This window comes from Anser brachyrhynchus (genome assembly GCF_964034855.1).
Source record: "Anser brachyrhynchus genome assembly, chromosome: 26".
Taxonomy (NCBI): Eukaryota; Metazoa; Chordata; class Aves; order Anseriformes; family Anatidae; genus Anser; species Anser brachyrhynchus.
The window spans coordinates 1442790-1456143 of NC_137719.1; the positions used below are offsets into that span (position 1 = coordinate 1442790).

The 13354-nt window shown below is 50.8% G+C and overlaps 1 protein-coding gene across 1 annotated transcript; it reads right to left on the reverse strand.

Moving 5' to 3' along the window:
- Nucleotides 1–55: 55 nt before the first annotated feature.
- On the reverse strand, nucleotides 56–13354 carry RASSF2 (Ras association domain family member 2). The gene is made up of 12 exons (XM_080568357.1): nucleotides 13205–13354; nucleotides 12531–12715; nucleotides 9380–9462; nucleotides 8201–8276; nucleotides 6796–6947; nucleotides 5667–5755; nucleotides 3886–4040; nucleotides 3661–3762; nucleotides 3457–3508; nucleotides 3248–3369; nucleotides 2119–2216; nucleotides 56–1561 (listed from the first exon to the last, which is right to left on the reverse strand). Exons 3-12 carry the CDS (start codon nucleotides 9436–9438, stop codon nucleotides 1492–1494), a joined length of 975 nt encoding a protein of 324 aa, XP_080424483.1. The 5' UTR covers nucleotides 9439–9462; nucleotides 12531–12715; nucleotides 13205–13354; the 3' UTR covers nucleotides 56–1491.

The following is a 13354-nucleotide window of genomic DNA, read 5'->3' on the forward strand; positions in this document are numbered from 1 at the left end:
TTTTGCTTTTCTCTCTCATAGCTCCTAGGAAAAAACAGCTCATGTGAAGAGCCTATTTCTCAGTAGCGTTTCTATCCACAAAGTGCTTTATTTTGAACAAAACGGGTTCTAACTCATGTGCTTCCACATGGTATTAAGTTGCTACAGACTTTTTTTCTTGTTAATAAATGAAGCAATGCCACAGTTGTCCTCCAAATACATGAAACGCTTTTGTCACTGGACAATACTTTTTGTAACATGTGTTAAAGGTGTAAAAGGTACCATTAAAAAAAGTTACAAAGATATATCGTAAAAAAACTAAGGGACAAAATCAGAGTTTTAGTTCACATCGAGGTATAAAATTGATATTGCTGGTATAGCGTTGAAGGAGAGAGGCATTTGCCTTGCAAAACAAAACTATTTTTGTCTCTCCCCCCCCTCCTGCCATCCTCACACACAAGCAGAAACATCCCCCAGACTCAGTTTCAACACCAGCAATGCACAAACACGCAAAATCCCCCCAAAAGAATGAGATGAGGAGAGTTCACAGATGATCTGTTCCTGTGCTGCTCCAGTTTCCTTACAGCATCCCTCAGGAGCAGCTCATTACCATGAGCGGCTCCTGTGAGCAGTATTTGGCATGTTATATCTACCAGGAGGTTTGACATCAGGTGTGTTGTTTCTTTTTTTAAATCCCACAGTAAAATTAGTGCAAATTAGAAAGAGGGGAGGGTTAGGCAACGTGATGCAGGTTTAAGGGAGAAACACAGCAGAATAACTCTTTCACTGTAAGTCCAACATTCAATCCTGTTTTGCTTTCAATGGCAAAAGCAGAAGAAAGCAATTCTCAGAGGTCCTTTAGGGATGTACAAAACCTTCCCATCACCTGTGAATTATTGCAATAGAAATGTGCTTTAAAAAAAAAAAATCTGAGAGGAATTATTTGTGCTATTTGGCCTCCTCCAGGCACTGCGCATGCAAACCATGGAAGAGAGCATCGCCAAACGGAGCTGAAGTTATTGCTCTTGAACACTTGCAGCCCCTCTCGTCCCCATATTCAGCGGCTTTGCCCTTCTCCTGAATCTCTTCTTTTTTTTAGCTGGGGTTTACAGGCATTTGAGGTTTCAGCCGAAGCCAATTGTGCTGCTGCTGGCCAGCGCCCTGCACCTGGCTCTCTGTGTACAGAAAGGAGCAGAAAAAGCATTTGCAGAGAAGGAGCTGTCTGAGGATGCTGCAAAGAAGCTGCCAAGTCCCGTGCACGGGACGGGGCTACCCTGAGTGTGCCGGCACCCCATGAGCTTGAATTTTTTGGGTGACATCCAGACATGGCAATAGATGCATCGAAGCTGTCTGAACTGCTCTGCCTGACGCAGGAGGCTGGGTTGGCTCGAAGACGGAGCAGTCCAGGCAGGTGGGTCCGCTCCCAGAGCAATGAGCATTTAGGGTTCAGTACAGGATGTCCTTCATGCAAACCTCTTGCATTGTAAGCAAGGCGCAGTGCTGCAAACTGCTTCACAGCCTTGCTGGCCCTTCAGAGATCTCTTCCAGCCTTTGTTCGATCATCAGCCGGAGGATGGAGTATCTGGAAAGGCAAAGGAAAAAGCAAAGAGAGCAGAGCCTTGCAGAAATGCTCAATGTTTCCAAGCTCCCCACTGTGTCTGCTTGATCAGAGGTCAGAAATTTTGGGGTTAGGATAAATTCATCACTGGAAAGGAGCCCAGAGCATCTCATGGGATGTGCACAGACTGCAGTCAAACTCTGCCCCAGGGGACCATGTTGTTTCGGGAGCCCAAGGCTATCTTAGGGACAGGCTCCAGTGCAGCATTTTTGGCAGCTGGGCAGGGAAGGGGTTTTGTGCTGGTGGGAGGACTTGTGGCTCCGCACCAAGGTTTTAGCAGCAGAAGCAGCAAGATGGGCTCTTAATCCAAATTACTAAGAAAGCCCTGGATAACGCAAAAAGCAATGTCTCATGCATGCATTAGGGATGCCTGTCTCGCAAGGCTGTTCAAATGAATCTTTGGCATCTAATTACTGCAGCTGAGCCCTCTCCCCTCCCCCCCCCCAATGTCCTGTAAGCTCAGCATCTTCCCTTGATGTGCCAGCGCTCAGCAGTGAGATGCTGAGTACGTGTATGCATACTTGCGCATCAGCTTCTTCACTTCACGATCCTCCTCCTCCTCCAGCTTCTGAATGAAGCTCCTGAGGACAGGCATCTCAAATTTGATGTACTGAGCCACCTACAGAGGAGAGATGTGCAGATAAATGTCCACCTAATTTTTTCAACCAAGACCAGGATCCTTCACATCCTGGGAGTGACATGCGCATTGCCCAACAGTCCATTAAGTGCTATTTAAGCCCAAATGTACCCCAAAGCACCTCAGCTGTGCCCTGATTTAGGAACAAAGCCACAGCAGGGGCACGAGCAAGCCAGCAGATGGCACAGCAGAGCTGTTTCCCATGAGCAGCACTTTCCTCAGCTGGAAAAAAAATATCAATTGTGCTAAAAGATGTGCAGCAGGGAGATTTGGAAGGGCCGAAAAGGCAGGAGACAGATGGAGGCACAGCAGATGCTGGTGTCCATGCAAAAGGTGGGTAGTTTTGTATCCCCCTGCAGACAGGAGTTAGTCTCCTGCTCGGCATTTTTCCCTAGATACTTGTGTCCTTTGTTTAAGCACCCAGAGAGATTTTGAGCTCTGAATTTAACTCTTTCCAGGAAATTTTTGCCACTTTGAAAATGCTGGAGTGCGCCCCATCCTTCTATAATGTCAAGTGATGGAAACACAGGAATTGGATCAGTACCTGTGGCAGCCTTGATTGCAACATTTCCCACTGACATTAATACATCTTCACAATTACAGTGGGGTCCCTTTGCTCTCAGTTGCTCTTTAAGCACAGAACAAGGTTTTCCACATGAGAAAGCTTTAAAAGTGGCACAAAACATTGCAGATGGGTGGAAGGAACTGGGAGGCTTTCTCCTCCCTCATGCAAATGAATGGTACAGAACAGGGCCACATTGGCAGGAAGCTTCGCAAAGCTAACAGCATTTCAGAAAGCAGCCCCTTGGTCACCTGCAATGCTTTAAACCCCTGGAGCATGTGTGCTCCTGCACCCAGATGTGGGAAGTAAAGGGTGCATGCAGAGAGGCTGCGGTTTCTGCAAAGCAACTTTTGCACCCCAGTCCTTTTGGGGGTGCTCACCCTGAGTTGCCAGAATGTGCAAACACCAGGGACATCCGATAGCAGAAAGCTTGCCACAATGTAAAACTCACATCATAGGTGACTTCCTCCACCTGGTCCTTCTCCATGAGGAAGACCTTGGAGACCTGCTCGCAGGGGCCCTGCAGGATGCGGGCGATCAGGGGGTAATCAGTGGCCCTCAGCTTCTGCTTTTCTGTAATGACAAAAGCACCAGTTTTACACCACCAAGGCCACCAGCAGGCTTGGCCATCCCAGAGCTGGGCCTTTCCTGCAGCCTCACCTCCACTGGTGTGGACAATGTACAGCGCGAACTCCTCCGCTGAGTTCTCGATCTGAGCACAGATGTAAAGAAACATTACATTTTAATTTTTTTCAAACCAAGAAAATAAACATCATTTTGCTCCCCCATTACATTTTATATCCATGGAAACTAAGCTCCCCATTACATCTGGTGCAGAGCAGCCCAAGGATCACCCCAGCTTGCCTTGAACTTGTTGAGCAGCAGCTTGAGGACCTGCGGGGTCGTCATCGTGCTGTTTATCCGGACATTGGTGACGGAGCCGTACGCCGGTGTGAACACTGATGTCTAAGGGGCACAACGTTCATTTCACCCCCATGAGCACCAAAACCCCCATCCTTTGCCCCCGGAGCAGCTTCCACCACCCATCCCCACCCCACCCCGGTGCCAGGGGCGGGAGCCGGGGCTCGCCTTGTGGTTGTAGAAGTGCCCGTTGATGGAGAAGCGGTGGCGGCGGATGCGCCGCTGCTCGCTGGGGGTGCGGGCGCTGCCCCGGCGACGCACGCCCACATCGCTCCGTGTCCGCAGCAGCTGCGGCGGCTCCTCTGGCTGCAGCCTCACAGCACCTGGAAAAGCCAGGATGGGGTTAAAGGTATGGATGGACAGACGCTTGCCAGTGACAGTCGAGTGGCTGGGGCAGAAATCACTTCCTTGCTCTGCTTTGGGGCAACCGGTAACCAGCGGGGTCCTGGTCCAACATTTCCCTGATGCAAAATAGCCGTTGCAAGCCACAATACCCCAAAAACATAAACAGACAACCCTCCCTGATCTCTTGCCCAGGACATCCATCGGCCCAGACCACTGGTTTACTTGCCCCAAAAGGAGGCTGTTAATTCACAATTACTGCATACATCCATGCTGCTACCTGGATAAAACCTCATCTCCTGGGAACTTGAGCATCTTACTCGCTTTTCCGTAATTTAACTTTTTTTTTCTTTCTTTCTTTTCCCTTAATGAGAGCAGGAAAATGAGGCCAATGCTTCAGATCTCGGCATGAAGACTGGCCTGGGTCCAGATTATTATAAACTCGCCGTTCATCCATTTTTAATGAACCTCTCCAACTCAAGCTGATGTTTTAATTCAAAGCATGTCTGCACCAAGAAAATCTCTTGTGTTCCAGATGCATGCCAGTGACTAAGCACTCACAAGGAGCCATGCACACACATTATGCACTGATTTTGCAGACTTTTGGAGAAAATAAAATAAAGACTTCTTTCTGTGCACTGGCATATGATCCACGTCATATGCCCAGCCAAAATAGTGCCTGGGTTATTTCTATATGTCAGTGCGTTGCGGTTATCGCCCACCAATCTGTAACACGTCTCTAGGGCAAAAAAAAAACACAAAAGAGTCGTGCATGGGAAGATCAAAATGAGGAAGAGGAAGCGGGAGGACAGAGGGCTGTGCAAGTAGTTTCACAGATCTGTGAGCAATGCAAGGGCCCAGTTCCTTCCCGACTGGGAAGCGGATGAACAGCAAAGCCCAAAGCCAAAAGGATTATCCGGCTCTTATCAGCCTCCAGGGTGCCTTTCCTTAACAGCATTAAAAAAAAATAGCAAGGAACACGTGCAAAATGCCCTGATTGAATGAGAAAAGGTGTAAGGCAGGTTTTCCTGGTGGGAACCCTGGTTTCCCATTCACTGCTGCCGCTTGCAAAAATGAAGAGCAAAGCTGGTGCCAGGGTGAGGAATCTGGGTCCCAGTGGGATTAAGGAAATGCTGGGGCAGGCAGAGGAAAGGCCCTAGAACCTGACCTCAGTGCATGCAGCAACGCGATGGGGAGGGAAAAAACTTTGCAGAACTGTTGACTTCCCCATGGTAACGGCACTTCACAACAGCACCTATTATTCCTCCATAAAAGCAGAACTGCCAGGAAGGGGAAGCAGCAACATCCTTTTCCCTACAATCCCAATAGGCCTTTTTCTTCATCCCCCTATTTCTTTCCACACTCCTCTCCAACACATCCACCATGGACATTTCCCTGAGCAAGCTCTTAGGAAGGGTTTCAGGTCACTGCAATTAAATATAAGCACTTAGGAAATGGCTTGAGCTAACCTAGAGAGGCAGGGACACTGACTTCTACCAAAAGAAATGCCAATTTTATACTTTTACAGATATAACTGGAATGTAAGGAAGCTGGTGCAGAGCATGGCACTGCTCGCAGTGGTGCAGCTAAATCCATCTCTGTCTCACCAGTGCTGCTGCCGGTGCCCTCCGCGTTCATTGTGGCATCCACATCTGTAACCTGGATGTCTGGCAAGGTGCTGGGCTTCAGCACCAACCTCGGAAAAAAAAAAAAAAAAAAAAGGAGGTGCATCATTACCAGGCAGTTGCAAAGGAATTAAAACCATAATAATTTTCCCTCCAAGCCCCATGTTGCTATGTTGTCAGGAGGGAAGGTAAAATACTCCATGAATCCATCCACAACTGGAGAATGCAGTTTTCCCACCAGCTTTGCAGTTTCAACCTGCCCTTCTCATGGCTTTGCCCCCCAGCCAGACCAGAGCATCCCCAAAACTGGGGGCAGTGGGGAGACTGGGTGCACCCGACTACACCAGGCTGATGCTTAGATCAGGACAGGTCCGGCAGTACAGCCACCCCCTTCTTACAGATCTGGAACGTTGCAAAGCACCGGCTAACCTCCTGCAGGGTCTCTGCACAATATATTTCCACTAAAAATCCTGGATCCTGCACATTTTTTTTTCCACTTGTAGATGTCTAAGTGATGAGTGAAAAGCATGCAGAAAAACCCACAGACATGCTGCTCTTAGTCACTTCTTAAGTGACCATCATGCAGCCCCAGGGTCCCACGGGCGTCTGCAGAGCACAGGTCAAAAATCACTGTCCTGGAGAAATTACTTGTGTCCAGATTAAAATTCAGCATTAATCTTGTTTTGTATTAAAGTTAAAACTGAGGCTATTTTGGAAGGATCTTCTTGATGGCAAAGGGGTCTTCTTGATTTGCAATAGGGGTCCTTACAGAGTGAAACCCAGTTGCTTTACTTTGGACCTGCCCTCTCTGGGCATTGCATGTTGGAATAAAAGGAGTTTTCCTGCACAAAGCAATGACTGAACACAGCCTGCAAAAGACCTCCTTGGCCACCACAGACTCATTGGTGAACACAGTTATTAGGCTGCTTGGATGAAATGCAAATATTAACAGCCCTCAGGTCTCATCTTCATTAGGAGAAATGATGTCCTCCTTTATTACAGCCACCCAACCGTTACCGTGTGGCCAAATCCTTTCAGACACGGTAATTGTGATTGCACCCAGGCAATGCTGCAAAGCACAGCCTGGGACCTCTCTTTTTCCTGCACTCACCCATGCGCTCCCAGGTTGCAGCCCGAGTGCCAGGAGGAGGAGGAGGGCGGTGGGCGGATGCGCTGGTTGTCATCCTGCATCTGCAGGCGGATGGGCCGCCGCAAACCCCACGAGATGTTCAGCAGCCCCTCAACGATGAGCTCGCCTTCCTCCTGCACAGAGCAGAGAGATGGGCATCACTCTGGCCACCCACACAAATCCTAAAGGATGCACTGGGGAGGAACAGTGTGAACATGGATGGGAGGTGGGTTATAAAGAGACTGAACGGCCAGAGGGTGGTGGTCAGTGGTGCCAAGCCCAGTTGGAGGCCAGTCACCAGCAGTGTACCCCAGGGGTCAGTCGTGGGTCCCATCCTGTTCAACAGCTTCAAGAATGAGCTGCATGACAGGGCAGAGAGTGCCCTCAGCAAGTCCACTGCTGGTCCCACAGTGGGAGGAGTGGTTAATGCACCAGAGGGCTGTGCTGCTGCCAAGGGGAACCCAGAGAGGCTGGAGAAATGGCCTGAAGGAACCTGCTGAGGTTCACCAAGGGGAACTGAAATGTCCTGCCCCTGGGGAGGAACAACCAGAGGCACCAGGGTAAGCTGGGAGCACCCGGCTGGAAAGCAGCACTGCAGAGAAGGCACTGGGATCCTGGAGGACACCAAGTTCAACACGAGCCAGCAACATGCCCCGACCACAACAGAAACTAACAGTGTCCTGGGCTGCAGTAGGCAAAGTGTCACCAGCAGGTCAAGGGAGGTGATCCTGCTCCTCTGCTCAGCTTTGGGGAGGCCACACCTGGAGAACTGTATCCAGTTCTGGGCTCCCCAGTGCAAGAGAGCATGGCCACACTGGAGAGTGTCCAGCAAACCAGCAGCCAAGCTGGTGGAAGGACTCGAGCTCTGTCCTTTGAGAGTCTATGTCCATCCGTACCCGCAGGAAGGTGTGGAGGGGATGGAGCCAGGCTCCTTCCAGTGGTGCCCAGTGCCGGGCCCAGCAGCGCTGGGCACAAATTGGAGCCTGGGAGGCTCCCCCTGAGCAGCACGAAGCGCGTCCATGCTGGGAGGATGCCAGAGCCCTGGCACAGGTCCCCAGAGAGGTGCCAGAGCCTCCTCCTCTGTCTATTCGCACCCAGCTGGATGTGGTGCAGGGCTCTGGGTAGCCCTGCTGGAGCTGGGTGGGCCCAGATGGACCCAGGGGTCCCTTCCAACTTCAACCATTCTGTGATTCTGTGGGAGAGTTATGGGGTTTGGGTCTTCAGTTGCTTTGGTGTACCCATATATGATAAGCAAGTATCAAGGAATGTTGCTAACACGCACTTTTTGGACCTTGCAAATCCGAATCGAACCAGACATTCTCATTTCGTCATTGAGCCTCTCCTGCCAGAGATACACCCCTGCTCGGTGCCGGCCCCAGTTCCTTACCTCCCGGTGCCGCAGCTGCAAATTCTGCCCTTCATAGTAGATGTTGTATGTCTTCAAGTGCAGCAGCAGCTCATTTCTGCAAGAAAAAGAAGAGAGGTGCTGAGAAGAGGAGGGGAAAAGCAGGTGTGAAGGCTTCATTTCGGGCAAATTTGGGTATTTCACTGCCTCTAGAACTCCTTTATTGGGGATATCTGCTGTGGGTTCAACCACATCCCTCTGGCCACCGGCAACCATGGTTTTGAGGACAAGATCCCTCATAACCATGCTCTTCTCCAGGCTCGCAAAAAGACATAAGAAAACCTCAGTGGAGTCGGTCACAAGGCCAAAAAGAAAGCAAGGCTGAAAAAGAAAAATTTAGGAGTTCCTAAGCCTTGGGGTCACGCTGGAGTCACAAGTTATCACAAGTCCATCAGTTTGGCTCAAGGCGTCAGACCCCAACCTCGTGTTCAAATTAAAAGTCTGAGCCTGCTCCAGCTGCAGATATATAATGATAACAATAATGATAATTACTGTGATGATGATGATAATAATAATAATTAAAAACAAAAACAGGATGTCTAAGTACAGCTGTGTATCACTGGGAAACAGTGACTGATAGCATAAGGCAGTCATTAATTTAGCTGGCCTGACTGATTGAGTTTAAGGGTGCTCAGTATCATTGGATCAGCAAAAAGAAGCACAAATCACCAGGATTTGAAGTTATGAGAAAGAAAAAAGAGGGAAATATCCCACATATGCTCTATCACCTCGTACTTGAAACTTAGGAATTGATTGCTTCTTTACCAAAGCATAGAAGAGCAATGACTGAGCTAGAGCTGCTCAGGACTTCTTCAGCACAAAGCATATTTCAGCAGGAATTCTGTTTGAGCAAAACTGAATGGTTTTAGAACAGCTGGGCATGTTCCTAAGAAAAAAAATAAAAATCATTTTAATAACCCTCTCTAGCACTTTTGTTTTAAAAAGAAGTTGCCATTTCCTGCCCCAGAATGTTTTTTTGTTTCCAAATCCAGACGAATCATATTAAAAAACAGAAGGTGAGGCCAACACAGCTGAAACGACCCATTTGAGCCGGGTTGACCACTCTCCCTAAAAGGCAAAACCCCTGGGAATTTTGCAAATAACTGCCCACCTAGCAGCATCACACGTATTTTTGCATTACAGCTCCAATGAGCATCTTACTTGGAGATGTATTTGTCTTTTCCACAAGGGACCAGGTATTCGCAGCTGCCGTAATCCATCCTCACGCTCCTCTTTCATGAGAACTGAATGGTAAAGAGACAAAAGCAGTGGTGTCAGCCTGTGTTATCGCATCTCTGATACGCGCTCATGGCAAATGGGAAACAGAAATTTATTTGGATTTGTAAGAGCTCTTAGGCTCTGGCACAGCAGCTGCAGACATGGGCAAAATTAAATGCTGCTCCTCCAGCTAAACTGCTGGGTAGGGCAGCAGGAGGGGAAATCAGATAAGGTGAGAACCGTTGTAAACTCACTGAAAATTTAATACTGGCAGAGATACGCTTACTCTAACATTTGCATTTTGAGCAGCCTCCATCCACAGACTGTCACAGCTATACAAGACCTGGGTGGAAATGTTATAAGTGGAATTTGCTGCTTTTCTCCATTTCTTTTATAATTTTGTTACAGAGCTCTGGACAGGTAGGTCTGGATTCAACTCAGTGCCTGCTTGCACTGCCCCAAAAATCAGGCAACATGCACGAAGGCTGGCCGACTTTCAAAAGCAGTGTGTCCTCGCTCCTGTGTTGGTTTCTTTTTTTCTTTTTTTTTTTTTAATATACAATGTTCATTGACTTTTCTTGCATTCCCTCCAGTGCCAAAATATCCCCATCTCTCTCATACAAACACTCAGAAACCGTCCCAACTGTCTGACCTTTGAAGTGGCCTGGCCTTTAAAGTGCTGCAGACCACAATCAAATGATTTGGGTGAAACACTCAGGATCACCCATTTGCTTGGAGTACTTTGCAAAAGCAGCACTTAAGAGAATTTGAAGTGCAGCTATGGGACGATTTTAGGCTATGAGCAGGGGCTTTTGAGGTCGTGGTTTTTCCTGTGTGTTTGTGCAAATCCATGTACAGATGGTCTCTAATGTCACTGAGGTCTCTACATGCACTCCTCTCCCTTCCCTCATACAGAAAGCAAAAAAAAGAGCATTTGATGCACAAACTGCAGTTTTCTCCACTTCCTGCATTGCCCAGCACTTCACAGCCCCTGCACACTCCCAAAGCCCCAGGAAACAGAACCGTTTTACTGCAGAAAAACCACAACGATGTCCAGAGAGATAAATGACTCAACCAAGGCCATATTGCAAAACCTGTGTCAGAGGAAGGCAGTAAACCCAAAAACATAAGTGCAGCAGCAATTCCTGCTTCCTACCCCAGAGCTGCGTATACTTGCTTACAGCAAATAAACTGTATGCAACAGGAGAAATATTCTGCTTTGTGCTTCAACGCAGAAAAGAGCCACACATTTAAGCTGACAGAAACGTGGGGAAGGGCAGGACGAGCCTGGCCCCATGCTCCTGCTCTCTCCGCAGAAAGCAGAAGAGAAACCCGCCTGCAGAGCTCACGCCTCACAGCGGAAAAGCTGACAAAGCTGTGCGCTTCCTGACAAAGCTTCTGAAGAGTTGCGGTGCTGCCCCAAGCTGTCTCAAGGCAAAGCCCAGCTGCAGATGCATGCCCAGAGTGCCTTTTCCCCATCCACACTGTTCACTGGTCTTACCAGGAATAGGCAAAGAATTTAATAACCCTATGTACATGTTAAAAATTATATAGGGAGGGGATTTTGCAGCCTGCTTTTGCAGGAATGCTGATGTTCTTGTGATAAATCCCAGCACAGCATCTGCACGGCACCCACATTTGGGGTTTATGCAGAGCACAAGCAGCTGCGATACATGGACTGGTGTTGATGTCTTGCTCACGGGTGTCCTCTGAAACCAGATGAAGACTCGGTGGAAATTACCACTAAGGAAGGATTAAATTACACGGCTGCTTGCTTGGGTCATGCAAAAGTGTTGCCAAAAAAAGTGGCCAAAAAACCCCTTTGCATTGCAGCTGAGCAAGGGGTGGAGCCTGCTCTAACAGGAGGGAGTTTCACTCCTAGTATCATGCTGATAAGAAGGGGTGATGCCAAACCCATTTTACCCTATTGAGGTAAAATCCAGGCATTCTGAAGCAGAAGGGGAGCCCCAAAAAGCAGGTTTGTGCCCTGAATGCTGGCGCTGAGGAGCTGGGTTTCCTGTTTACCACCTTGCAGCCCAGTCGGCGCTACCACCTTCACCTCCGTTATCACATCCCCTTCCGAGCAGCCAGGAACAGGGCAGATTCTTCCTTTTTTGGCTCTCGAGAGCATCAGGCTGTGCATGGAGCAGCGTGGCAGCCAACGGAGATCCCCGAACAACGACTGACAGATTTTCTGCTATGGCTTTGGCAAACGTAACAGCGCTGGAAATCACCAGAATTAAATAGCTGGAAGCATGCAAATTGCCCAGCTGGTTGCTCAACCTCTGCAGCTTGGCATGGTCAGAATTTCCAGGCATCCCCATGCATTGATTTCCCGTTTTGATGCATTTCCTTCATGTCTGTCATGGGCTGAGATTTCATCACTGGCTTGCAGAGCAGCCCGAGGGCTGTATCAATACTTTAAATTAATCAAATCAATGCTCCCTGCTGCAGCGGCAGGAGGACTTAGCACTCTTTGCCTTCAACTGTGACCCATCAGCTACCGTCACCATTGCTTTCAAACCCAAACATGCCCCCCCCCCCCCAAATAACCTTCCTAAGGTCTTTTCCCTGATCCCCACAGCCCCATCTGCTCCACAGCGCGGAGCAGGATTGAGTGCCTGCTTCTGCAGAGCTCCTGGAGAGATGCCCAGCTCAAAGTCAGCAAAAAAAAAGGGGGGGAAAAATAGAAAAACAATTAATGATTGCATTTTTCAGTGAGAGAGAGATGGCGCAGCCCTGCTCCTCCAATGAAGGATGTGTTTCCTGGGTCTGTTTTCTTGACCCCTTCCCATAGCTCACTGCCACGGATGCTCCAGAGTGGGAGAGCGGTTTCGGCACGGCTGAGTCCTCCCCCAGCCGTGTGAGGGATTGTGGGAATATCCCACTCCCCGGGGATGCTTCTCCTGCCCAAACCCTGCCCAGGGCATCGTGGGGCGGGTTTCAACCAGCCCAACAGTGCATCCAGTGATCCCGATGCAATCAGAGGCAAAGAGGCAAAGCAGTATCCGGAGGCGACAACAATTCCCTTGTAGGCACGGGGAGCCTCTAAGAGGGCCTCGCTCCGTGCCGCGCAGTGGCTGCACGCTCTCACCCCGTCCTGGCAGATCCTGGCTGTGCTTTGCTCGCGCAGCGGTGACGGCGCAGGGACGGCTCTGGCCCAGGCCCTGTTTCTGAGCTGGGATTTCTTCCGAGTGGCCGTGCTAAGCGTGAAGGTGCAGCGGCTCCATTGTTTTCCAGCGCTGCTATTGTTCGCCAGCCCAATTGTTCAGCTCCATCCTGCGAAGGGAAAGGAGGTGAGCGGTGAGCGGCGGCAGAGCTGCCAGCGGGCGATGCCACCCAGACTGCGGGCGTGCTTGGGGCACGGGGACGAGCCAGGGGATGAGCCAGGGGACCCCCTGCCCGTGCGCAGCAGGTCAGGCCCCCAAGCAAAGCCAGCAGCCCTCAACGGCTCCCTGGGGGCCGCAAGGAAGGAGCTGGGGGCGGTCGCAGCCACGGGCCTGTGCTGGGAGGCGTCGTGCCCAGGTGCGGGGGCCCTGCGGCCGCCCGCGGCTCCCTCCCGGCCCGCAAAGAGCAGCGGGCTCCGAAAGAGAGGGCGAAGCCCGGGACGGAGCGGTGCCACCCCCGGGCGTGGGGGGCCAGACCCCGGGCTGGGGGGAGCCGCCCGGCCGCGGCTGGGGCTGCGGGGCCGCCTCCGGGGCACCCTCCCGCTGCGCTGGGGACGGGGACGGAGCGGGATGGCGGCCGCCCCGGCCCGCCCGCACTCACCCGGCCCCGCTCCGCGCCGCTCCGCCACCGCTCCGCCACCGCGTGCGGCCGCCCCTCGGCGGGGCCGGGCGGGGCGGGGCGGGGCGAGGCAGGGGGCGGGAGCGGGAGCCGGGGGCGCCCCGACCCCAGCGCCACGGCCGGGACCCCGCA

What these genes read in the sequence shown, in the direction of transcription:
- RASSF2 (XM_080568357.1), bottom strand. Translation starts at nt 9,438, where the DNA reads ATGGATTACGGCAGCTGCGAATACCTGGTCCCTTGTGGAAAAGACAAA. An exon ending in TGCAACCTGGGAGCGCATGG is followed by an intron (nt 5,756 to 6,795) that starts GTGAGTGCAGGA and finishes TTTTTTTCCGAG; the next exon opens with GTTGGTGCTGAAGCCCAGCA. An exon ending in TGGAGGAAGTCACCTATGAT is followed by an intron (nt 2,217 to 3,247) that starts GTGAGTTTTACA and finishes TCTCCTCTGTAG; the next exon opens with GTGGCTCAGTACATCAAATT.